Source organism: Botryllus schlosseri, chromosome 10 (genome assembly GCF_051294905.1).
Source record: "Botryllus schlosseri isolate E-star chromosome 10, Bs_hap1, whole genome shotgun sequence".
NCBI lineage: Eukaryota > Metazoa > Chordata > Ascidiacea > Stolidobranchia > Styelidae > Botryllus > Botryllus schlosseri.
In genome coordinates this window covers 24443660-24469776 of record NC_137245.1, presented here as the reverse complement: position 1 = coordinate 24469776, position 26117 = coordinate 24443660, and the positions used below count along the sequence as shown (strand labels likewise).

The 26117-nt window shown below is 40.0% G+C and overlaps 5 protein-coding genes across 5 annotated transcripts in view; all 5 read right to left on the bottom strand.

Annotated features, from left to right (window-relative positions):
- Positions 1 to 655: 655 nt before the first annotated feature.
- Positions 656 to 3855, bottom strand: LOC145448851 (ras-related protein Rab-43-like). The gene is made up of 3 exons (XM_080327299.1): positions 3616 to 3855; positions 3371 to 3548; positions 656 to 2284 (listed from the first exon to the last, which is right to left on the bottom strand). Exons 1-3 carry the CDS (start codon positions 3802 to 3804, stop codon positions 2028 to 2030), a joined length of 624 nt encoding a protein of 207 aa, XP_080183425.1. The 5' UTR covers positions 3805 to 3855; the 3' UTR covers positions 656 to 2027.
- Positions 3856 to 5953: 2098 nt separating this feature from the next.
- LOC145448356 (transmembrane protein 214-A-like) overlaps positions 5954 to 26117 on the bottom strand; it is a 245912-nt gene continuing 225748 nt past the window's right edge. The window contains exons 2-17 of the mRNA XM_080326737.1: positions 21697 to 21840; positions 20767 to 20880; positions 16260 to 16345; positions 15384 to 15434; positions 15084 to 15197; positions 14914 to 15022; positions 14205 to 14328; positions 12004 to 12068; positions 11440 to 11626; positions 10130 to 10241; positions 9957 to 10069; positions 7990 to 8155; positions 7467 to 7708; positions 6793 to 6961; positions 6608 to 6732; positions 5954 to 6238 (exon numbers count right to left, since the gene is read on the bottom strand). Of these exons, the coding sequence (XP_080182863.1) occupies positions 6082 to 6238; positions 6608 to 6732; positions 6793 to 6961; positions 7467 to 7708; positions 7990 to 8155; positions 9957 to 10069; positions 10130 to 10241; positions 11440 to 11626; positions 12004 to 12068; positions 14205 to 14328; positions 14914 to 15022; positions 15084 to 15197; positions 15384 to 15434; positions 16260 to 16345; positions 20767 to 20880; positions 21697 to 21802 (2040 nt within the window). The 5' untranslated portion in view covers positions 21803 to 21840 and the 3' untranslated portion in view covers positions 5954 to 6081. The remainder of the gene's footprint in view (positions 6239 to 6607; positions 6733 to 6792; positions 6962 to 7466; positions 7709 to 7989; positions 8156 to 9956; positions 10070 to 10129; positions 10242 to 11439; positions 11627 to 12003; positions 12069 to 14204; positions 14329 to 14913; positions 15023 to 15083; positions 15198 to 15383; positions 15435 to 16259; positions 16346 to 20766; positions 20881 to 21696; positions 21841 to 26117) is intronic.
- Positions 17761 to 20760, bottom strand: LOC145448363 (uncharacterized). Its single transcript, XM_080326744.1, has 3 exons — positions 18436 to 20760; positions 18202 to 18357; positions 17761 to 18146 (listed from the first exon to the last, which is right to left on the bottom strand). The coding sequence occupies exons 1-3, from the start codon at positions 18572 to 18574 to the stop codon at positions 17956 to 17958; spliced, it is 486 nt and encodes a 161-aa protein (XP_080182870.1). The 5' UTR covers positions 18575 to 20760; the 3' UTR covers positions 17761 to 17955.
- LOC145448361 (uncharacterized) overlaps positions 21851 to 26117 on the bottom strand; it is a 230016-nt gene continuing 225749 nt past the window's right edge. The window contains exon 2 of the mRNA XM_080326742.1: positions 21851 to 24565. Within this exon, the coding sequence (XP_080182868.1) occupies positions 23195 to 24535 (1341 nt within the window). The 5' untranslated portion in view covers positions 24536 to 24565 and the 3' untranslated portion in view covers positions 21851 to 23194. The remainder of the gene's footprint in view (positions 24566 to 26117) is intronic.
- Positions 24566 to 25664, bottom strand: LOC145448366 (ATP synthase peripheral stalk subunit F6, mitochondrial-like). The gene has a single exon (XM_080326747.1). It carries the CDS (start codon positions 25548 to 25550, stop codon positions 25227 to 25229), a length of 324 nt encoding a protein of 107 aa, XP_080182873.1. The 5' UTR covers positions 25551 to 25664; the 3' UTR covers positions 24566 to 25226.

The following is a 26117-nucleotide window of genomic DNA, read 5'->3' as shown; positions in this document are numbered from 1 at the left end:
TAGGCTTACCATATTTTGGAAATCCAAAAAGAGGACACTTTTTCAGAAATCTGAGACTTGCAAAACCGGAGAAGAATTCTCAAAAACCGGTGAATTTTTCCCACTTTATGATCGGTTGACTAAACAAAAAAAGGTCATCTTTCCGCTCAGAGCTCAAAATACCGTTTTTCTCTCCGCATTGCTAGGTGGATGACTAAAAAAAAAGGTCATCTTTCCGCTCAGAGCTCAAAATACCGTTTTTCTCTCCGCATTGCTAGGTGGATGACTAAAAAAAAAAGGTCATCTCTCCGCTCAGAGCTAAAATCACCGCTTTTCACTCCGAAATACCCGCCGGAGCGTCACTTCTGTGCTAATTTACGGCATATCACTCGCAATTTGCTCTAATTCTGACCTAAATTTTCAAAAAAGAGGACAAAAGGGCGTCCTCCGAGGACACTTTCAAAAAAGTCAAAAAAGAGGACAAATCCTCTTAAAAGAGGATGTATGGTAACCCTATCTAATATGTCTTGCGTGTGTGCACTTTCTGTAACTCATGCATACTTCAATAACAATTCATTTTCAGAATAAATATAACGGTCTTCTGTTTCAACGTAGCAAGGCTATTACACCATAACTCCAACTTAATTGACACAAGCTGAAAGAAACAGTAAGCAACTTTCCATATAGATGAAACGTTTAATTTCAATAGTAAAAGAAATGTTGACGATGGTAGGAACAAATATCAAAACAGACATCATGGAACCGTCCAGACAGCAAAAAGTCAGTTGCTTGGGCATTTGAAGGTACGCTTCCAATTGATTATGAGTGTACAACGCCTACTAACTATGAATAAGTACACCATTGATGACTTACACAGCCTAAACTTATTTTTAATAATTTCTAGATGAACTGTTCAAAAACTGCAAAAATATGTCTGGTGAAAGGATATGTGGATAAAAAACCATTGAATGTCAGTACAGAATGAGATAAAGCACGGATAATAAATGCAACATCATTACAAGTACAATGATTAATAAGTACCAGGAGCGTGTCAAACGCGGATTTAAAGCATATAGAAACCAACCAGGTTGTATAACTATATTACAAAACGTGGAGTGGCATATGCTGTTAAATTAGCATTTAAAAATGGATTTTTGTAGTAAGGCCTCTAGGTTACATAATTTGACAGCATATTCCTCATTGCTAGCATTTATCAGCAGAAGGGATCACCATTACTTGACGTTGATTGTGTGAAACAAACAGCTGCTTACAGTGATGAATTGTTGATGTGAAGCGATGTTGCAATCAATAACGATAAAATATGTAGTACGATAATAAATACTGCAAAATTGGTATACCATAATATATTAAAAGTGGTACTATTTCTTCTCAAACATGCATTTGATGGCGAATAAATCCACGCAACGACAATATTTCCAACAATCAGATGAGGATCAGGACTAGATAAAAAAATCACAGGAAACTGAGAGCGTGAGGTTATGGGTGATGTTCATTGTTCAGTCTAGAAAGAAACTTCCACTTCGCAGGTTTAGTTGGTGAATGTTACTTTACACGTATCCTAGGTTGCGAAAATGAAAAAACTGTCCGTTTTTGTGATTTTTGTGCTTTGCACATGTAAAATCTACTGTAGCCTGTGATATGAACAAGAACAAAATAGTTTTACACTGTATCGAAATCAATCATTTTGATGCAGTACGTTCAATTCAACATATCATAGTGTTGTCTTATGCCAAACGTGTTCAAACGTCTTTGATGAAGAGGGCAAATAGTAATCAAACACATAACGTCGCCGTGGTATCAAAGTAGCTTAATTACGCTTATTTTTTCAAATTTTGAGATACATTTTTCAATTTGATAGAAATGTGTGTAAAATTTTCATATTTTTTCGGTCATGTTTATGTTTGTCACATTGTTTCAAAGTTAACCACGGCCAAGCTATGATGGAAAGAAAATGAAAACTTTACATTTTACTGAAACTCGGTAAAATGGTCTTAAGCTACTTTGATTGACATAGCGACAATTTAATCTCAATGATTGCAACACGCGCCCCATGAACTGACAGATTTTGTATTTTGTGATAGGTTTATGTTCGAGCCACTTGGTTTCAATTCCACCTCGGCTAATTTGATCAACAGTTCTGATGCAATTCTTCTGAAAACTCCTTCGACGTTCAAGTTATCTTTGGCTGATGTCTCAATGTACTCGAGCATACCATAATACTCGCTGACTCGTCGCGCGTCGTCCGGCGATACGGCCCTGCCATCATTCAAGTCCGTCTTGTTTCCTGAAATATGAAACAAATTCAATTGATTCATGTGATGTATAGAACTAGCATTATATTCTTTGTGGTTGCATAAAAGGTAGGCTACATATTTCACGTTTCTTAATCGATTTTGCTCATCACTTGGGCGTTTTTTTTCACATGTCAAAATTGTAGCGTTAGGTCAAAATTTGTTAAAATTGTTCAGAAAGTCAAAATTTTTTTGAAGTCTGCATTTCGTTTGTATCGTAGATTTTGCACAATCGGTGAAATTATCATTTGATATTTTCCAGCTCTAGCCTACTTTATAGGCCTACAGTTGTAAACGGTTAATTGTCTGCTCATTGCGAATCATAAACGGTCAAAAATACAAATAGGTAGACATGGTGTTATGGTCAACGTACCGCAATATCCTAACTGAAAAAAGACTTCTTGGGCATTGCATCATTCTTATATTAAGAAGCGCATGATGAAAAATTGTGATGTAGAAACATTGTCAGAATGAAGCACCACGGTGTGTCACCAGCAGTGTAGGGTGTAGGCACAACTTGAGTGTTGTCAGCCAACAACTGCTGCTGTAGAACGTCCTTAGCAAGCTTCTTATTAAGCACATGCACTTTCTACCCAAGAATGTGAGAAAGTATCTCTCGTTGTACTGCAAAAAAATTAATTATTCCTACCATAATACATATTGTAACCACTGGAATTCTTCTACTGTTATTATTCATATAAAAAGTTGCCTCTTTTCAAGCCAAAAATGGTTTTTCAGGCCAAACTACTTCATTAGGACAGCCAGTTCCAGCCAGAAAGGTTCAGATAAGTGGTACAATTTTATTATTATGTGGGAAAACACCTCATTAGCATACATTAGGTCAAAATTTGGTCAAAATTTAGTTTGCTGAGGTAAAAAAAGTCAAAATTTTGAAAAGAGGCCCTACTCATCACTAATCGCGACAAGGTCTGCGTGAGCATGAGCATACAGCTAATCTGTAAACAAATTAACGTGATGGAGTGCGCCACGGCCAGTGCGGTCCTGATGAATCTGAATAGCAAACTTCAGATAACCTGCACAATCGATGTCAGCAATAGAATGATCAAACAATGTCCCACCAATCAAGATTTTTATGACGTCCGGTGCGCAGTACTTCTGGATGTCTTCCATCCATCTCGAAACGCTTTGAAATGAAGTCATTTGAGTGACATCAAACGCGCAAAGAATACCATTTGCACTCCGATAATAAGACTGCGTGATGGTGCGAAATCTCTCTTGACCCGCTGTATCCCAAACCTTGAAGAGAGAATACATTTTTATTTACATTTCGAGGTAGGAAGTTCGAAGATCGCAACACACAGACCTGCAACTTGATTCTCTTGCCGTCGATTTCTACAGTTTTCATGCAAAAATCGACACCGATGGTACTTCCCTGTGATTCAAGCCACGTCCCAGTTTTGAACCTTTGAACGATGCAAGTCTTTCCAACGCCTGCATCGCCAATTAGAACGATTTTGAACAAATAGTCGAAATCACCGTCATTCAGGGCCATTTTGTATAACGATCGATTGATTAGTTGGAAACTATAAACAAATTTGACCCCGGCTCATCATTTGACCCGAAACGATAATAACAAAAATGATATCATGGAAAACTGACATGTCTCAAGGTAGAACTGATAACTGCGGTTGTTGTGGAATGTGATTTGTTCAGAGAAAAAAATAATCCATACGAATCCATTCGTCTGGTTGCACAGTCCATCTCCTATCGTCATCTTGTCAAACAATCTTCATCGTCAGTTCATCACTTCATTTTGTCGCTTGCCTGTTATATTCTCTTGTAAGTCGAAAAGACCGCAACTGCGCGTCGTTCGGCAACCTCCTATCTGTTCATTACATCGCATTGTACTTTGTGTGTCTGTGTGTGTGTTGTTCAGACAAAAAATATAATTCCACGAATATCATTGATGCGCTATCGCTCAGCCAAGGGCGATTTTGATGGGATAAGAACAATGCCGTAACAGCACTTCGTCAGGCCCCCAAAAAACGTTGGTCTTAGGCCCCCATAGGGTTATAGACCGAACTTCTGGGGGGGTTCACACCCCAGACCCCCCTCCGGCGATCCCCTGTTTACCGCTATTTATCATATTCGTTGGGAGTTTGTTTTGTGAATCAGATTTTGTCGCCTAAGCGCGCGAAGCGCGATAAATTTCTAGAATTCATGACTGAATCGGTCAGTATGATCGGTAATTGCATATATATTGTTATCAATTTTTATCTTCTCTCTGCTCACGTAATCAGATTTGCCGGTAGAGCTTAGTGACGTGTGTTTGAAAAGGTAGGACCACTCAATAATAATTAAACATCTTCGGGCGTATACCCGTTGGCAGGAACGAAATGGCACCTCGTCAGGCCCCCAAAAACGTGACGCTTGGGCTCTCATAGGGTGATGAAACGACCCCTCCATCACGTTGTTCGCGTTTGTCACGAAATCATCTGTACTGTATTGTGAGCCAGCGCGAAGCGTGAAAGATAAAATCGGTCAATCAGATCAGCGATTGCATATATATTATGCTATCTATTTATTGTCCTCTCTACTCACGTAATTAGATTTACCGGTAGAGCTGAGTGAAGTGTCTTGAAAACTGGAGGGCCCGTAAATAATAATTAAACATCTTCGGGCGGGCGGACCCGTTGATATGACTTCGCTACATGATGTTATTTCGTGACTTCCAGTCTGCTATATAAAAAAATATAGAATCGCTAGCGTAGGCCTCTAAACTAAGAGACGCACACGATTTCAAATTGGTATATCTTCATATATCCCAGCGGGATGGTATTTGTCTTGTGAGGTTCAGATTGCAAAGACAGGAACATTCGGCGCCAGTTATTTAGGCGCCTATGGACAATTAAACCTATATGTATTTTGTATATATAAGGAAGTCTTCGGTCAGGATAAGGGCATAGACCTTTTCGGCCAAGGTTTTCTCGCTGCCGATCGTTCTGGTACACTTCTTGGAGTCGCATGTTATATGGACTAAAATTTGATTGTATGTCTTGGTGGGTCGTGGCGCGGTAAGGGCCCAACACTCAATAATAAAGATAAATGGCTATACTTGAATTCGCGCGCAGCGCGAAAAAATTGCACAAATTTTCCAAATTATGTGGTGGGGTGCGGCAGTTACGGTGCTGCGGGATAAGAATTACTTCCATATGTTTCTTATGTGAAGACTGAAGAGGTATAGAACTCTCATACAATATATTTATATTAGAATAAACCAGAATATAGTCGGCCGACACTGATTGCCAACTAATAGAGAATTGTAATTTGTATTATATATCAATAATAATCGGCACACTATTACGTCCTGTTTTACTAACTTCAATACTATCATCTCATCTCACGACCCAGCGAGTGTTACATTCGTTTCGTAATACGGGCATTAATTTTCAATTTCTGAGGAACATGCCCGTCGATTGCAGGTCAACATCTTTATGCAGTGAACGGGTACTTACTTAGGTCCGTAACTGGGCTCTGGTTGTGTATCTTCTTCAGAGATTATATTTATAAGAACTTTGTCACCTTGCCTCTCTCTCACACAACTGAACTATTTGAACTAGAAGCTCAAACATGTTCCATAACTGCATAGTCAAGCCTGTTCCATCAACTATACATGGCTATTTTGTACCCACACACACAAGTTGGTATTACAGCAAACAGACTGCATATATTTTTATTGCAATATACCCCATTTCAGCAGCACCTCTCCAGGAACATGGGTCAAATCACAGGCATGCCCCAGACCGAAGAGGGGTCAAAGCGTCAAATACTAGTTCATGTTTTCACCAGACACATAATCGCCAATAACTTTACCGAAAGAAACCGCCCTAGACCACAGCGATAAACACATTTCATTGAAAAATAGAAATAAGTTTGTGCTGGTTTCAACGACGGAGTCTCTGATGCAACACCATCCGTGTTCACCGCTGAAAATGAAGTAAAACATTGCAGCTGATATATATCTGTACTAGTCGTCTAATTAAAGCTAAATACCTGTAACCTATTGTACTTATTTTATTGCAGATCTAATTGATGGTTCTTCCGAAAACGATACAGGAGTGTATAGTGCGAAACGAACCAAGCTCTGTGTACAGACACTCGCCATTCTCACGCTTGATATAAACTCAACTTGATTTTTTTTAATTTCTTGATACCGGTAACTCTGAATTTAATGTCCAAGTTTATGTGAATTCACTAATTTGAATTCTGATCGATTTTGGAACAAGTGCTATAGCTATAATTCTAATTGAATTTGGAAAAGCTGAATATTTTCTGCTCGAAGTAGACACACTCACTTCAATAAGGCGATAAACGAAATGATTTTAGCATCCAGCCATTCGCAGAACGAAACAAAGTATGGTTCAGCAACGTTCGCGAAATCCGCGATATAAGGCCACGCCTTGTTCACAGCTTGTCCAGCCTGCGGAAAAAGTAATTTATTGACTTCTTCAACACTTAACAAGACCGAACTAACACTTACAAACACAAGGCACTGTTCAGCGTAGGACGCGATCACCGCCCGGACGGGGGCCGAAACCTTCACGATCCAATGGCCGAATTCGCCGAGACGCAAGCCGAAATATCGCGCGTACGGCCCGAACACGTCCCAAATCAGAGACGAGTAACGCGGGACATGTTTCTGCAACCATCTAGGAACAGAGAGCAAATGAATTGTCAATAGAGGCCCGTGACGCATCGCAACGTGAAGCTACAGGGATATTGTAACCAGAGCATTTTACTGCACTGAATCACTATAATATATCACCATTTACAAATTTGCAGATAATCCATCGCAATTGTCAAAGTGACATCGTGATAGATCTAAGGTGGTCAGTAACTAAGTACTTCTACTTTTTCGGGGTACTTTGCAAGCGATTTTCCGTTTTTCATGTAAAACCAGGCCTAGAATATGTTCTTAATTACTTGGAAATCTGTACTGAAACTAATGTACTAGACTAGAAATTTACCACTAAATGCTGCCTCTACTTCAATACGAACAATGACCACTTCGACCAGCTCTGGTTACACCACGGCAGATGTAATTATACCTGAAACGTAACACCCAATTCAAACTATCAGCGGCTTGCTTGTTTTTTAATTCCATTCGAATGATGCCATTGCTTGGAAAAGCCCACATTGACGACGGGCACTTACTTGACACTGTACCCTGCGATCGCAGACGCTTTGTTCCAGGCCACCGCCAGAAAATCGAGCGTACCGCTATCTTTCATCAACCTGTACGACACGGTTTTCTCCACCACGTTTGCGTGGAGCTTCAAATCGTGGATGAAAATCCCGGCTCCGATCGCGACCAGTACCATCAGGGTCGAGACGAGGAGCATGTTACAGCTGGAACGTTTCTGAGTAGATCTCTTTTCGTACTTGATAAGTAAACTCTGCGAAAGAAAGTGCCAAATGCGGTTAATGGTAACCAGTTCTGGCCACAACAAATCAAGCATTAATTCCAATGATTATCGTCAGTTGATTTTTTCGAGTGCTGAAATTTGGTACCGGTAACCCAGCAACTAATAATTAATATACTCTTAACACATTCTTCCCAGCGCGGTATCCATTAACCATGCAGCTCAAGCATATGCACATTCGACGAAACATTTCTGGAGAGAGTTAGCAGCGTGCCCAAAAAAAAGCCCCCCCCCCCCCCCCCCCCCCGACTCACTTGGCACAATATCCTAATAGATTTAAAATCTGGCGCGGAAGTCAACGAGGTTGAAGACGCGGCCGCTTCCCTGTTGCATTCTTTAAAGAAACAAACCGTTTCGTGGAACTGAGTCGGAATGTTACGGGACTTCTCGTATTTGCTGTCGGAGCATTCAAGCAGCATTCTGCAAAGGCCAGGCAGGCGAATGAGTGACTGTGACACAGTATCAATGTTTCAAGGTGATCAGTAGGGCGGTTTTTTTTAACCTAAAAAACGGAAGATTTTGACCAAAAAAATCAAAATTTCGACTTTTTTTACCTAGAAAAACACAATTTCGCCCTAACGTATGCAAGGTGTTTTCCCACATAGTGTTAGAATTGTACTACTTATCGTCATTTCTGGTTGGAACTGTCTGTGACTACAAAGTAGTTTGACCTGAAAAAACTTTTTTGACTCAAAAACTGACAATTTTTGACACGAAATAACTTTTATCTAAACGAAATCTCACCCTATGAAGAGTTACAGTAGTTACACCACGTATGATGGTAGAAATAATCAAAAGTTGTTGTAGTACAACGAAATGTAATTTCGTACATTCTCTGTCCTTACTAAGTAGCTCGCCAACAACGGAGAATGAATGTTCAACAGTAGCAGTTGTTGGCTGACAACACTGAAGTTGTGTGTACACTGCTAGCGACATACCGTGTCGCTTCATTCTGACAATGTTGTCTACATCACAATTTTTCATTGCGCGCTTCTTGATATCATCTGTATCATGCAATGCCCGCGCAGTCTCGCTTTAGTTGGGATATTGCGGTACGTTGAGCATAAGGCCATGTCAACCTATTTGTTTCATTTGAATGTTTATGATTCACAATGAGCAGACAATGGTAGGCCTATAAAGTAGGCTACGAGCTGTAAAATATCAAATGATAAGTTCACCGACAATGCAAAATCTTCGATACAATCGAAATGCAGGTTCCACAAAGCTTTTGACTTTGTAAACAATTTTGACACTTCTGGCCTAAAGCTGCAATTTCGACAAAATTTTGACTTTTTATGACATGTCAAAAAAATCGCACTAGTGCTTGTGAGTAGAAATTGACTGCGTTACTTGTATTTCTACTCGTGCGTCAACGCTGACTAATTTGACCACCACTGTGAGCGATACAGAATGTTTTTGGTAGTTTTCATTCATTTGGGAACACAGGTTTAAGGCGGAGATAATGAAGTTAGCTGATCCGGAAAAATGCTAATCGTGTGATTTAACAATTCTAATCACGACGCTAAAAAGTTGGAAAAGGTTTAGCGCGACGGTTAGTCGAGGTGTCCTAGGTTTTCAATCAAGTGGCGCTATCTGTCGCATCATAATGCGAAAACACGTTATAGGCTGTCAGTTGTCAATTTGTTGGATGGAACAGCAGCATGCTGATAACGACACTGCAACTGTAACTGAAATAGGTAAAATTATCTTCATCTTTATATGAATGTCGTGTCCAATAGGGCTCTTCAAAAATGACTTTTTTTCTCAAATCGTACTCGCTACCGGTACTTGATAAAATTGTTAGGTTACCTAATTCAAGCCTACACACCGAATTTGGTTCAATTCCAACCAGTAGCCGCATTGCTACAGGAGAAGAAAGTTTCTATTTAATGTATAAAAATAAATAACAAAAAATTGAAAATTTTCTGTTCACCCCATGAAAGTGCTAGGTTGTCTATAGAAACGATATTCACCAAATTTGGTTCAATTTCAACCAGTGGCAGCGGAGTTATTGCCGTCGAAAAAATTGGATTATGAATAAAATAGTATTTACGGTGTCGGTGACCAATTCTTTAATCAGTGCACACCGTAAGTACTATTTTATTCATAATCCATGTCCGCCCTTGGAGTTCATGTTTTGAGTGCCACCTCGTACATTTGAATTCATTTTACAAATAAAATCATCTCCGTACGAATTTCTCAAACGTATTCAAACACACACCTAGTTTGAGGTAAAGAGGACGTATACAATTTTCTCCACGCTTCGAAACAGCCGGGGTCATCCGCCAAGCACTCCCACGCAATTTCAACAAACGTCGTACCGACTTTGGCAATCTGTGACGAAAATACAACACGCTATCTTCTAGAACGGCAAGTCCCACGACACGATCTCACCTCGTCACGACGAGTCCGTAAAAATTTCTGGAACAAAGACACCCTCGACTTTTTAGTACCGGTAGCAATGGCGCGTACCGTTGGGAATAGAGATTTCAATCTGTTTCGCAAGCTGAAAGAAAAATAAAATCATTGAATGCTGCATCAGGACGTGTGAATAGGCCGTTGTATATTTTGTCCTTGATGTTTTTGCGGCATATACACCGACTCATAATATACATACACGTGATCTGTGCATATGTCGCTGGACAAAGAAGGTAATGAAATAGCCTTTTCAAGTATTTCACAACCCCCACATGCTATCCCGGTAATGCTGAGTGCCATATAAGCAGGGAAGCCATGGATACCGGTGTTACTAATAAGGTCTTTGGTGACCCGGCCGGGGAATGAACCCACAACCTACCGATCAAGAAGCCAGACCCTCCGCCGTTTACGCTATCTTGTCGCATTGACCATCACACCCAAGCAAGTTGAGTAGTTCTCGGAAAATTAACCTACTATCGATCCGGTTACAAAATGACCTGATGCCAATTCTAATGCTTTGGTAAAAGTACAATGACTACAATTCGAGATATGACAATGAGCGTGTTCAATGTTGAGCGGTTCTTAGCCCTTTAGCTTGGGAACAGGTAAAACTTGAACATAAATTTTGAGGACCAAAAATATAACAACGACAAATGTATGCAACTTGTAAAGATCGGAAACTTCAGCTTAATAGAAATATGACGCCGCCGTTCTGATATTATGTCTTCCACGTGGTTTGATTGAAGTTCCAGCATGACAAGGTCCTCCAAAATGCACTCGCATGGGTTCCATTTGAAAGAAACGTGACCGCGCTGTTTGATAGCTTCTATTATACTGGCAAATGTCGCTAAATTGTACCGTCGTAATCTTAACGCATTTTATTTAAAAAGTGGTCTTAGCTTTCACATATAACCGATCTTAAACAAGCTGTGGGCAGACTTGGGCAAACTACCCATTCAGTTAGTTGACAGTAAACTAACTAATGGATTTTTGAGTAGTTCTAGTTCAAGTAGCGGATTTTGAAAATTGAGTAGTTCTAGTGTTAGTTCTAGTTGCGAGTTTTAAAAATTAACTAGTTCTAGTTCCGCTTTTTGAAAATCCAGTAGTTTGCACAAGTCTGTGTGGGCTACTCTTAAACAGCACTCCAACATACACAAAATCCAAAGTAGACCATCAGAGATCTATAGACATGGAATTGCATTATATTTGGCTGACCGACATAAAAGTTAATAAAAGAGCCCCCGAGCTAGGTGCTGATACAGTTAAGATACAAAAAACATGCATACCCGGCGTCTAACCCATTGCTGTGATCGTAAGTCCACATCATAATCATCACGAATTGCTCCGCGTCGATCGATTCCGACAAGTCTTTTTTCGGATTCTTCGTCATTTCAAAAAGGCTTTCAAGATATTTCACCGCGTACACCGCCAACTTTTTGGTACCCAAGAAAGGCAGCATCACCGTAAGCCACACTGAAATAGAGATTGATGGAAGCAGCAAAATCACAACGAAGGACGAACATTTTGTGGTCGTGCTGCATACTACGGCACCGCAGACAAAGAAAATCACATATCCGATGAATATTTTCAAATCTAGCAGTTGTTCACAAGGTTGAAAACACCATAATATTATGGTGATGGTAAATCACTTGCATTGCAATCTCATTTTTATGCCTTCAAAGGTGGGCAGTGACGAATTCCTTTTACAGTAGGCATAGCGTTTACAATGCACACTGCCATCAAACACTTACTACAGCTGCCAAGCCAGTGTTAATGACAAGTCAAGTGTGAAACAGCACGCATCTTAAGCGGCTCACAGGCGAGATCATGTTACATAGATTCCACCATACCTTTCATGCCGAGTCTCACATCTCCGACGCCAATTTGTCCCAAAGCCCACATGTACGAAAGGCACCTGTTTGACATAAGTGCAGAGTGAATATCGCATATTAGCAGACTTGTACGAACTACCACTCTACTGTCAACTAACTATTGTTCTTTTCGAGCAGTTCTATTTCTAGTTGCATATTTTGATAAGAGAGTAGTTATTGTTTTGGTTCTAGTTGCAGATTTTCAAAAGCGAGTAGATACAGCTGCATATTTTGAAGAGAGAGTCGTTCTTGTCTTAGTTGTAGTTACATATTTTGAAAAGTGGGTAGTTTTAGTTGTAGTTGCATATTTTGAAAAGAGTAGTTCTAGTTCTTGTTGAACATTTTGAAAAGTGAGAAGATCTAGTTGTAACTGCAGATTTTGAAAAATCAATAATTCTAGTTGCATATTTTGAAAAGAGAGCAGTTCTCGTCTTAGTCGTAGTTGCAGATTTTGAAAAGTGAGTAGTTCTAATTCTATTTGCATATTTTGAAAAGGGTAGTTGTAGTTCTAGTCGCACATTTTGAAAAGAGTGTTTCTAGTTTCAGTTGCAGTTGCAGATTTTGAAAAGTGGGTAGTTCTAGTTCTAGTAGAGCATTTAAAAAATAGCCTAAATTTAGTTACGCGACAACTAGTAAGCGTGTGTCATCGTTTAGTGCAGTGGTTCTTAACCTTTTTGGCTTCGCGGACCCCTTTTGACCGTCACGGACCCTCGCGGACCCCCTCAAGTTTTAGTTCAATTTTAGCTCTATTATGGTGCAACCTTCATCTGTCTTGTGCAAATATGAACTGTATGCTTGTGATAAACAACAAAATCATTATTTTTCTTGAAAATAAATTTGTAGACTTTGATTATTTACATGTACATGGTCGTGTCTTGAAAATCCGCGTCCTCGTTTTGATATGAATGAGGGGGGCCGAAAACCATTTCCGCAAATATAGATGGAGGCTAATGCAGTATTAACGCATAACGCTTCCGACGATACTTTTGGTGTGATCGCAACATTTATGGCACCAAAATGAAAAAACATAAATTTTATGAGCATATAACGTCCAGCATTTAGCGCAGGGCCGGGCAACATACAGACCGCGGATCGGATCCCGCCCGCAACGGCATTTTGATCGGCCCGCAGAGAGTTCCTACCGTCAAAGTGAAAGCCTAATCTAATAGTATAGACTCATTTTATGCGTCAAATAATGGAACCATGTTTTCCAACCTGAGGAAGACTGTCATGAAACGACTTGTTCTGTTCGGGTTTATAATATACATACGAGCAAACATTTTCGACCATGAACAATTGAACATTAACAAGACAAGGCTGCATACCCATATAACTGGTGATATAAATTTCAAGGTTGGAGCGTAATGCTTTGATAGCAACGAAATACTCCTTGTTCATCAATAAACAGCTTTGTAGATAGGACATCCGCAATAAGAATGCGCCAAATCTGATAGTCGAGCTTCAAAAGCAGCATCGTCCGATTTATGACGACTGTCAGCCGACAATATTCGGGTTCCTTTCAATATGAATATACTATTCAGTTTTATATTGAAGTTCTGTACCTCCAAGAAGCTGTTCAAATAGTGGTTATGTATATCGCAGGATTAAATGGATTTCGTGGCGAGGTTTTAATCCCTGCATTGGTACAAATTGGGGAAATACTTCGGAAATTTTTATTTCAAACGACTGTTCACTAATTTGATGAGACTGACAACTTCAAATCGAGAAGACATAACGAAGTCCCCCTTGTTGACCTTACCATCTCCATATTTTTATTTTGTCAAGAAACCTCAACAAAACGTCTCTAGACAGCAATATGTTTGTATCGGCAAGTTATTGGAAAATTGGCAATGAAAATGAATTTCCACACTACAATAGTTCATGTCAAACGATTATTATGATGATATGAGTCATGAGGTTATAGCAGTTGTGGTGCGAAACTGCCTCATGCTTTCTCAAATTAATAAATAAAATAAAAATTACGTTATCAACCATTTTAAAAATTTAGAGGTCTCGCGGACCCCCTGAAATTGCTTCGCGGACCCCTAGGGGTCCGCGGACCCCCGGTTGAGAACCACTGGTTTAGTGTGAGTTGTGATACTGGTGTATGTTTTGTTGTGTGATGTACTTGCAGCGATTGTTAGCTCAGAGCCATCACCGACCGTTCGACAGGCACTCACTTTTTCGCGTTGTTTTGGCCGTTCCTGATTTTTTTCACGTGTCGTTCCAAGTCGTCCATGCAATTTTGCGGAGCGTATCTCGCCATGACTTGTATACAGAGCCTGTATCCCCAAGTAGGCAAGTCTAAACGACATATAAGATGAATCACCGCTGTTATGGACGAGGCGTGGGGATGGATGGAATGACTGTTGTCGAAGAACAATGATTTAGGAGTGAATCACCTCATTTCTGATATCATAAAAACAAAATTCAGAGACCACTAAATAGGGTCCAGGCACAATAAGTAGGCCCATTAATTAGGAATCGACCTCTGACCAGTGCATTACCGAGGCAGCCAAAGTATGATGTCATGACTTCCAGAATTATTAGTAGCACGTAAACATGTCTTCATTGAAGAATGACATCATTTTACTTGTTCATAACTTTTCATCATATCAAACAGCTTATGTCAGAGCTCCTGGTGAGACCAGTGAGAGAAATACAGAAAGATGGGATATGAAGACCAGCGCCCAACTACCAGATTGAGAAATCAAAATTAACATTGAGAATTCTGAGTAAGACTGGCATTGAATGGCTGTTATTATCACCCAAAGATGCAGCAGTTTTACGTCAAAATTTGCAGCAATTCATCGCAAAACATGATAGGGCAGTGACAATGAAACACAAAATGTGTTGCGTTTGTTACGACATATTCAAGCCAGGACCAACCTTTCTCTACACAGCTCCATAGACTGAGCATGCAGTGGTCAAAAATAATTTGTCGAATTTGTTCCGACGTCTCGCTCACATAGAACTGCTTCATCATATCTTTGGCACCCTAAAAAATCGGCAGCACCCTGTCATTCCCGCCAGGGCAATTTTGTGAAAGTCCCCCGTACCTGTGACATTTCGCAAAGAGGAAAATCGATATCGTCCCTGTCCGAGAAGGTCGCGTCCTCTTCCGGGCATGATATCGCGTCGTTCACAAGCTGAATGATTTCTTTTTGCCACACCTGCAGTTCAAACAGATATCATCATACACACTGGCAAAAAATAGCAACAAGATTACAGACCAAAGTCGAGAAAACGCCCTGTGGCTGCATTGGATGCCATAATTGCGGGCAAAATCCCCACAGAAATAGGGTAATACGAAAGTATCGTAACTAACATCAACCGATCAAATATTTACAGCAACTCACGGAATTTCCTTTAATCTCCTTCGCTCTCGCTGATATAGAGCCCACAGGGAACTGTGAAATATAACCATAATAAGTAATGTTGAAATGCACACACAAGTTCAAGACACTGACTCAAGCAAAAAAATAAGTAGTTGGGTGGGTCCCAACCTCTTTCGGCTCCGTCTTTTTTCATCGTCACTCCTAATAGACCCGTTTACAAGTATCATAATCGGTGGAGGTTGACCTTTTTTAGTCAACTTTCGAGGCAGATTCAGAACAACCCATTTTTTACATGCAATTCATGCCAATTACGTAAACATAACCGTTCTGACATTTTCACCCCGAATCACCCACTTGTGTATTTTCGCCCCTCCCCCCCCCCGTTTCACAAACTAGCCCCCTGTGTCCGCACACTGGGAAACACTGACTAGTGTGTACTGTGCTGAGGATCTGTTTTCCAAAATTGTAGAGTAGAAGTAATCTGGGTATATATATTATACTATACAAACGCAGTGGCATAAGAGTGGTGTAAGTACATTTTACAAGTACAGTATTATGATTCAGTACCTTTTCATTTTCTTTTGGTCATGCCTGGGCCATGGTCAACTTTGAAAATGAGGCAAATATAACCAAGGACATTAAATTGGCACAAAAATGAATATTCTACAAAAACTTGATTTTTTCAGAGCTTGAAAAATGCACATAAGGCAGGCTACCCTGATGCTCCAGTGACAATATACCATAGACTTGTGGACTGATATCATAACAGCCTGAAATTATTCAAGTGTTGTCCAATACAAGCAGGTTACGCATAAACATTTACAGTAGGCAGTTTGTAACAAACATCCTCTAATCCAAGGGAAAAATTGCTTGATCCAAATCTATCAATAACCATACCTCTCGCATAGCTTCTTCAAAATTTTCGTACTGAAACTGCGACGCTGGTTGAGGCTTCTTTGGCTTTCTGTTTTTCTTACCTCCACCTAAATTTGTCACCATTAGAAATAACTTATCTTCATAGCGAGAAGTATCAAGGATTCTATAATGCCTAATAAAAGCTTCAAGCCTTCAACACTTGCAAAAAATGATAAAGCAAAAAAAAACCAATATATGCAGTGTAGCTGAAATAGCTGCTACATAATCATCTAAATCAGAGATTCCAATCGCGGCTTCCAGCCAGCTTACTTGCGGCTCCCATTGACGTTTGAAAATCCCACAAAAATATTAAAAATCACACTTGCTCCGTTAGGAGTCGGGTGTTTAAAATTTAGGTCGGAACCCAATTCCCCTGCTGTCGAGCAGCGCTTGTCTAATCAGCCACAATTTCGTTACTCAACTAGCGCCAAAAAGTATACTCGAATGCGTTCCGATCGGCACTCAACTTCAAGTCAGCACACCACCAGACTTAGGTGCAGGTGATGTTACAACACATTTTTCAACAGTATCTGGCGATCAATCCAATGGATCATTTGATGCATACAACAGGCTTATCAGCAACCTGGATATTGACAAAATGAATGCTTTTTTGCACATGAAGAATATGTTTTCAGACCCTATTTCAGTTAATATGGACAGTAGACACTGCCCCTAGTAATTATCAACTCGAGTTGCTAGACACGCAGTCATATATCGAGCTCAAGCAATTATTTAAGAGTGAAGACTTACTTGAATTTTAGATAAAATGTACCACAGGCAAAGTTATCACAACTTGATAACCAGTGTCCAGAAAAACGATGCTCATTTGTGATCAACTTATGTATGTGAAGCAAGTTTTAGCAAAATGGTCAGAATCAAAAATCAATATCGTAATTGATTGACTGATGACCACCGCAAGCATCTACTGCGTATTGCATTCTTTGGAATTACGCCTCACTTTGACACACTTCTTGAAGCACAATGCCAATGCTAAGATGGACATTAAATTGATTTGTGTATTTTTTTTTCTCGAGAGTGCGGAGACCAAAAGTTTTACTTCAAATCAGACGCTGAAGGACAAAAACACGCTTACGTATATCAGTCTGAAATAGTTAGCTAAACGGTGACCAATGCTGGTGACTGTGACTGGTTCAGCGGAGCCTGAAAATTAGACGAATGTGCTGTCATGAATCCACTCGCTTGCGCACTGCTTGAAATAGTCTACTTGCAAAGTCGTTTCCATGACGGCGGCCCTAATGTTAACCGGACCAATAATATACGAATAAGTGTGGCGTAGTCTCGTCACTATTTCTTCAGGATAGAAGCAGTATTTGCCTCGTATTCATGATGGTGCAGAATTCAGCTGAAAGGTCTACGGTATTTCCGGCTAGCTGATGCGACGAGATATTTCCCTCTCACCTGATATTGGTGTTGACGACCACAAAGAGAAAGCAATGCTCGGTCATTGATCAAGCTTATAACATTTTCAAGAATATAAGCCAAATTACGATGCATTGGCTGATTGATGTAATTTAATCAAATTCAAGAACAATTAAAAAACAGCGATAGTAAAATAAGTGCATTGGCTGATTGATGTAATTTAATCAAATGCGAGAACAATTAAAATCAGCGATAGTAAAATAACATGATCAACAAACAAACTATTCAACTTGAGAATTTATTTCTCTAATTGCCGCTTTATAAGATCAATTTTGAACCTATAATACTCCATCTGTATTCGATGGAGTTCAGCTTTACGCAGTCTGTCTTCTTCCTTTAGTTTCTTTTCTTGCTGGAGGTTTGCAAGCTGGCACTGTAGTATTTGTTGTTTTATCGTTGTTCCCCCTCGCGAGTGTGTGGGACGATCATCTGTCACATAAATATTTTTTAATAAGATGTTTTTGAGGATAAAGAAGCTTCCCACCAGTCATTGCAGCCTCCGAACCAATCCAATCTGTTGTTTGACTGATATAACCTGCGGTAGTGTGGTCTGAAATATGTGGCTCACTGGTCTGTCCCGCGAGAAAACTATCAGAAATTTTCCCAGTTTCATTCAATCGGCCATTAGAAAGCAATTGAACTGTAAACGAATGGCATAATGAGTTAATGACAAGGCTTTTAGTTTACATATCCAATATAGCTAAGAAACTATACTCACATGAAGCATCGAAGAATGTGTCATTATCGTCGTCATATTCATTCGTCGGACACGATACCTGTTGCGGTATTAATGCTGAAATAAAACTTGAACATTTCAAACACGGAAGTTCCAGGATATCCCTGACATTGTTCAACATATACCTTCAACTTCACTGCTCGATGGATCTGGCTCAAACACTAAAAGACCTCCCCCTGTTTTTCTAAGCTCACGTTTTCTTGATGCATTAGCTTGTTTTGCTTTAGTTTTCATGTTTTTCCATAAGGATTGCAAGTTCTTAGTGCTACGAGGACACTCTCGGCCCATCGCATTAAAGTCCCCAGTCAATTCTGCCCACGCTTTATATTTTTTTCGTTTACTTTCTTTGTCAGTCTTCTTACATTCCAGCTCCCTATATTTTTTCATCAACTCGATCAGCAATTATCTCTCACTCAGGGTGTAATTAATTGATCTGTTACTATTCATTTCTCCTGTTGTTTCTAAGATATCTGCTAAAAATGCAAAATAAACATTGATAACTCCAGAATAAACCAGAACTGAATGGCTATTGAAAGCTTTAGCCTAGTACAAATAAAGAATATGTACATAGTAAATGTAATTCAAAAGTACTCTAGCAGAATTTGTTTTCGAACAGTTCTGCCTAATGTTGTAGCGGTTGATGGGGGCAGAGCTGTTGCTGCGACAAAATCCTCCAAGTACTCATCATCATCATCATCAAGACGTTGACATGTTGCGATGGCAAAGTCGTGGAGACAGAAGATTGCAACAATAGCTGCGTCTGCGTGTGAATTCTCTAGTGCCATGCGTAAGGGTGTACGGAGGGAGCGAAATCTCTGCTTCAGAATTTCAAAACTTTGTTCGATCCTCGATCTGATCTTTGCATGAGCATAGTTGTTATGGCGCTCTTTTTCTGTGGTTGGTGCACACACTGGTCTCATCAGATACCGTCGCAATGCATAACCTCCATCTCATAAAAGCAACCCATCATGCAACCCTTGTTCCAGTTGGTCAGGAATTACTGAATTATCAAAGATGCGGCGACCGTGACAACTTCCAGGCCACCAACAAACAACATATGTAAATGATCTACTCGCATAACAGACTGCCTGGACATTAATCGAAAACTAGCCTTTGCGATTACGATAAACCTCGGCTGATTCTCCTCCTGGGGAAGTTATGGGTATATGAGTACAATCTATGCAACCAATTACCGCAAGGAAAGTGACCGATTTTATAGAAATCTGCCTTTGTTCTATCTAAATTGACGGAGAATTTGCTGAATTGATATTTCTGTCTTGCAATACACCTTGAAATCCTGCGTAGGCTACTACCCGTCCTGCGGTTTGACGGCTTTCACCCATCAAGTCCTCATCTGTACATTGAAAGTTGACCCGTTGCATAGAATCGTTATGACGTAGCAGATGCTGTAATCTTGGTACAGCATTTTTGTGCTGGTTTAGTTGGAAATTGCTTTCAATTACTGCTAAAATAACGATGTTGATTTCTTGCAAAATCAAAAGCAATCTTGGAACTCTGAATCTGAATATTTTTTGAGTGGATTCTTCAAATCTACCAGGGAACAGCGTTGCGGTCTAATCTCCTCGCATAATTCACCCAAAAGCTCAAGTGCGTTCATGTCTGCCAACTGCCTGTAATACCTCCTAAGCTGAAAAATTGTCATATCCAACTGTTATACATGATAGGCTACTGCTACGTAGGATGTTGGTGCGATAGCCTACTGTATCATAATGATAACTAAATAATAGCGAAGTCGACTTGAAGAAAAGGAAACTAGTCCGGGACTCCGGAACTGTAGCTCACCTACGGCCGTACCAGAAACAACAATACAACGTTATGCGATCTCGTCTGTCACGTCACACATGTTTAGTTGAGATTACAAAATGATCAGGTGAGCTTGCGCCCCATTCAGCGATACGTGAGCGATTCAACAGTTGAACCAGCAAGGGTGGTTTAATAATCTGAGGTTTAGCGGTCGTGGATTTAATAAAAACACACTTCTGGTCGCCGGTAAGTCTCGAGTAACGCGCTAAGCGCCCAACAGCCGCTGAGCGTGTCTTTTAGTCTCTTCCCTAGTGTTTCTATTCGTGGTACGTCCTGGTTCAGGTGGACAATAATATGGATACCGGATTCAGATATACGATACATACCGTATATATGTATTGATAACTAATGTAATTATGAATTCATACAAGTCGAAATTAATGTCTCACTATATCACAACTACCTTGCATTGTTCCTCAATATAAATTTCACAGTTCAAAATAGCTCCTAGCATGAAAAGATCATGACATTAATAAATTTAGAACAAACCTTTCGGAGAGTTTTGGACATTGGATTGATCTTGGAGTGGCTGTTTTTGCGCCGGCACTTTTTTGGGTTTATCGAGCGCTTCAAACGAAGATTTTGACAACTCAAGAGGTGGAACTGAAAAAAAAACTACCAGTAGTCACCTAAAAGCAAGCTCTACAAAGCAGCAGGTGGGCAAACTGTAGGAGAATCTGTCCCAAATTTTCAAAAGACGTTAATGGAATCATTTCCAATTTCCGCACCCGCTCATATTTTAAGATCAGCTTTCCGCACCCGCTCATATTTTAAGATCAGAAAATCAATTACCCAGCGTCGATTTAACAACTGCCATAGCTAGACATAATAATATAATATGTATCCGTTTCGATTTTGAAACTAGAATTTGGAGAATGGTTGGAACAGATAAGACAAATTATGTCAATGATACAGGGAGCTAAGACGTAATATGACAGTTTGGAGGGAATGTAAAATTTACTAAATTCACATATACAACACAAACGTTGTCGATAAGACGAAAAGTCCCATGCAACAATAATTATTTCATTACATTGCCAGCTAAGCTCAATTTTAAATCCAAATCTATATTATTTGAAGATGGTAATAAATTTAAATATCAGTTCCAAACTACATTCATTGGACTCTAATCGAAGCATACATACTCTCACTATGAACCTGGAAGACTTTTATTAGCCCCTTGTCTCGAGTTAGAGACACAAATTATTTGACAGCTAGGCAGGTCTACGATGTAGACTAACATATGTAATAATGAAAGACTTACCCAACTACTGCTAACTATTATAACAATTCAATACCAGGGACACGGGACAATCCAAATAACCACATGAATTCATGCTACATACCAAGCTCGCAATACATGTTAAATCACTAATCCATTTATATGCTATTCATATTCACCAAATGTAGATCACTTACCCTCGTAACTATCTTTGGGAATGGTATCAACATATTTTTGCTTAGGTGCTTTTGCCTTGGATTTTCCATTTCCTTTTTTACTATTTACTGTCTCCCATTGTGACATCTTTGGTACCGGTATATTGCACAAAACTAGAGATATGCCTAAATAAAACTATACAACAAACACACCACGATTGACAATCACGGTTAGCAATGACACTGTATAAAATCACACTTGTTCAAACGACAGTTCGTCACAATGCAACCATAACATCAATGAATACAGAATTCAAAACAGCATACTGATAATAAGTTTAAAATCCTAGGCCTACATCACCCAGAAAGTGGAAAAGTGATGCAAATATGCAAACAGTTTAAACTTCAATCTTTGTTTATCATAAATTTTAAAAATGATTAAAAATGTGGATTAAAAGGCAAAACGTACCAATCATTATAAGCAACACGCTACGTGATAAAATGTGATCAAAACGAAACCGATATAGTACCACCACCACGCCATTTCAAGTCACCTACAGTTCAATATATGAAGAAAAACCATCGATTACAGAAACACGGCACAATTATCATCCACAATGAAAGATATGAGTAAGTAAAAGTATCATTTTATGAAAGAAAATGATTTGGGCAGTGCAACAGGGATTGTTTGAAATAAAATAAATGAGCAGACAGCAATCAAGCATAGCTTACTTGCAGAAATGTAAAGGTAATGATACCACATAAACCAGGCAGGACTAATCAGATGCAGGTTTCCCTTTCTCACCAGGGACCACAATACAGTGTGACAAAAAATATCGAGTTCATGGTTGGTACACGCGTCAGTTAACTTCCTCGCAACATTCCAAAGCTGGTCACTGGTCCATGAAAATGTACTCCAGCGTGAATGCGGCAATGGGTTACAATCACACAACGTGCAGATATATATACCATGTAGGATGTACCAGGTAGATATTTAGTGCTAATAATCAATATTAGGGACTACCGATAGGTCGTAACCTAATCAAGAGTATTTAAAGATCAAGCAATCATCAGTGAAAATCAAGATAGCCAACGTAGCAGTGTGTATATCGAAAATAATGTGCCGTACAAAATATCCCGCAATAATAACAAGCTTTATTGCTAATAAAAAATAGATGTATCGTGAAAAAAGGTGCAATAAGTTGATGATTACAGCTATTCAATACTACGCAATATGAAAGTTAGAAATCGAGCTCTCAAATGAAACTTGTGCTGGAATGTGGCAGCTGACGAATTTTTTGATCAGTGTCCAGAATCGGAGGTTAGCTTACACAACACACTAACAAGGAGGACAAATATGTCATCAGATACTTCAATCTAACCGTTCTAAACCTAATAACGTCCAAAAATATGTATATTTCCAGTAGGATTGTCATGGTACCACTGCATTGAGACTGATACAGTAATCATATTTGGTACGAATGTTGAAATGATGCACAAAATAAAAATGATGTTCTCACGGCATCCCCCGACCCCGAAATCAAATCATAACGGACGCCACAGGCGACATATCGACCGGTGGATCCTTTTTCCCCTTCTTAGACCCTTTCTTCTTGGACTCTAGATGCGGGAACGCCCCGGCCGGTTGAGGTTGTGAAAGAGGAGGCGGCGCTTCTTCATAAGGAGGAGGAACGTCATACAACGGATCCTCAACCGATTCGATATTCTTCTCCTTATGATCGGTACTGTAATCGGGGCTTTTCGGTTTTGAAGAACTCCTACTACGCCTGTCGGTTGAACCACGGGGTGATCTAGTTTCACTGCGGTGGTGTCTCGAGGAACGAGATGAACGATCGTCGTGCCTGTGATGTCTTGAAGACCTACCATCGCTATCAGGATGGTGGCTACTTCTAGATCGTGAACCATGTGAACGATGGGACCTTGACCCATGATGTGAGGATCGTGACGTAGCCCCTTCCACCCTCGAAGATCTAGCTTCCTCAAATCCACCATCATCAACACGTGCAGGTATTTTTTCGGGTACAAAATCTTCAACATCCGCCTCCCCATCTTCATCATTCCTCCCAAGAGCTTTATTAGCCTTCTCTTTAACATACCCAGTAGCTTGCTCGATTCCATAAGTGAAACGCATCCATAACGTCGGTTTCGGCATCTGACCTGGTTTGTACATGTCGCGTTCGAAAATTCTGTACGTCTTATAAGCGAAAAACGTGGACACCAAGTACGCGATGATCGCGAAAAACATGAAGATTGTTCCGAAAATGTGATTCGTGTAATACGTGTTGTGACCGGCTAGCAGGCTGAAATAATCACGGCAATCTTGCGGCCGATTTCCGCAGTACGACCCGAAATTCAAAGTCTGCGTGAAAGACATACCCGGACGCAGCCCGTACTGCGATAACCCAGAGTATGCGCCGCCAGCACCCGGATTGTAAACATTATTTCCGTGACTCATATCCCACCTCCAAAGATTGGCGGCCTCTAATATAGCGGCGAACAATATCAGTATTGACGCGCAGATGTTAAATATCAATTCCACTCTCGGCCAGTGGTAATGCCCCAGGGAAAGGTGATATCCGCTCATAAAGAGGCAGTACATGACCAAAGTGGCGAGCCACACAACAATACTGACCAGCATTACGATATGGAACGGCCATGTTTCTCCTCCGATGACGAATATCGGCCGATAATAAGGAGAAGCCCCGATTACGATCCAAGCCAGCCCGAGGATGATTATGGCAATGATTTTGCAAATTCCTTGAATAGATCTGGCGTAGTTAAAATCACACGTGCATCCGCATAAATTGTTGTTTCTACGACGAGGCCGTCGGTACTGCGGGGGCACGTTGTGCCGCTCCATGTTACAGACTTATGTACCAATGATTACAACCTAGAGAAGAAAACACAAGTTGAAATATTGGTGGAAAATATCGATCACATACATTAACGGCAATAAGCCAGTGTTGATAAATTGACCAGGATATTCGAAACATAAATAAAGAATGCGTCCGAGTTAAGTCTTCAACATATTTCTACTCGAAATACATTGAAATATCCGTAATCATTTTAGATGACCTCATTATCGCCTATTCATCAGTTTGAAAATACACTTCTCCAAAAGCGATTGTAAACATCTAATATCATTCACAGAATAACATTGAATATTCCTGCTTCGTACGATATTTCGAGGATTTCAAAGTTGTATGCATGTTAATTCAAAGGTTACCTCACTCATAGCGCCTACACATCGAAGTTAAGACACGCTTGTGCAAAAGAGATATTAAACATCCAATATTATTCAATAAATAACGTTGAATGTTGTTGCTCTGCACAAAATCGCAAGGATCATAAGCCAACACAATAGCCGTATAGCATATCGTCAATCACATTTGCTCAACTGCGATATGTCAACTTGTATCTAAACGAACATTCTACACCGAATGTTAACCTGTGTTATCTTCTTTACATAATATCAAGCGAAGCAAAAATCTGACATGACTTCTGACGACAGTCCCTAATTGAGATTGAGAAAGCGACCGTATAACAATTAATTATAAATCTTCAATCGAATCTTGATCGAGATCAGGCTCGCTAAATTTCATTTCTGGAAACGCTTTCGGGTCCGTGACACCGTACACTTTTTTCAGTCTACTTTCCGTCTCTTCTCTCAACTTTTGGTAGTCGGCACCGGCATCGACTGGCCCGCCGCCGGCTTTCTTGCTTTGATTTGCGTACGAAACGACCTGATCCAGGAATAGTTTTTGAATTGGATCCATTTGCTGGGTTTGGTTGAACACGACGGCTGACATGCCTACGTTTCTTCTGAATAGCGCACCGATTTGCCTCGAAAGTGAGATGGTTCTTTGCAGATTCATGTTGATATTTCCGATGTGATAATAAGCTGGCGAAATAAATTCAACTTAAGAAATAGCTTCCAACAAGAATGACCTCCGAAGCAACGCTGTTGTCTTTGATTGTCGTGTTAAATCCACAAGGTGGCACTCGGACTCAGTCAGAACTCCGGTTCGTAGATATCCGAAGGGATATTGCTGTTCCAATATCATCATTTTATTAAATGTTTATCAAATCAATACACCACATGATTGCGTTATAATGAAAAGTTAGGAGGGTAGCGAAATGACTTGGAGTAGTCTTTTGATCAGACACCCACTTTCGCCTACAGCATTTGAATAAGAGGCATGTACCACACGAAAATGGTGACTTAGAAGGAAGCGAGGAAAATGAATGCCGCATGCGTCGGTAGTAGACACTGAGCTATATATTAGAAGAGGACGATATGTCAGATTGTGGTCCGGTATTCTTGAGGGCTGACTAGCATTGATTCAGTATCAATCGAAAGCAAATCGAGGCTGATTTGTGGGCGTTTCAGGACCACGAGCAGAATAAAATTTATATTTTCGTAATCGGTACCTCGCGACAGC

What these genes read in the sequence shown, in the direction of transcription:
- LOC145448366 (XM_080326747.1), bottom strand. Translation starts at nt 25,550, where the DNA reads ATGAATCTGCAAAGAACCATCTCACTTTCGAGGCAAATCGGTGCGCTA.
- LOC145448363 (XM_080326744.1), bottom strand. Translation starts at nt 18,574, where the DNA reads ATGTTGAACAATGTCAGGGATATCCTGGAACTTCCGTGTTTGAAATGT. An exon ending in CACATTCTTCGATGCTTCAT is followed by an intron (nt 18,358 to 18,435) that starts GTGAGTATAGTT and finishes ATTCGTTTACAG; the next exon opens with TTCAATTGCTTTCTAATGGC. An exon ending in TTCGGAGGCTGCAATGACTG is followed by an intron (nt 18,147 to 18,201) that starts GTGGGAAGCTTC and finishes TTTATGTGACAG; the next exon opens with ATGATCGTCCCACACACTCG.
- LOC145448851 (XM_080327299.1), bottom strand. Translation starts at nt 3,804, where the DNA reads ATGGCCCTGAATGACGGTGATTTCGACTATTTGTTCAAAATCGTTCTA. An exon ending in GCAAGAGAATCAAGTTGCAG is followed by an intron (nt 3,549 to 3,615) that starts GTCTGTGTGTTG and finishes TCTCTCTTCAAG; the next exon opens with GTTTGGGATACAGCGGGTCA. An exon ending in CGTCATAAAAATCTTGATTG is followed by an intron (nt 2,285 to 3,370) that starts GTGGGACATTGT and finishes TTCATATTTCAG; the next exon opens with GAAACAAGACGGACTTGAAT.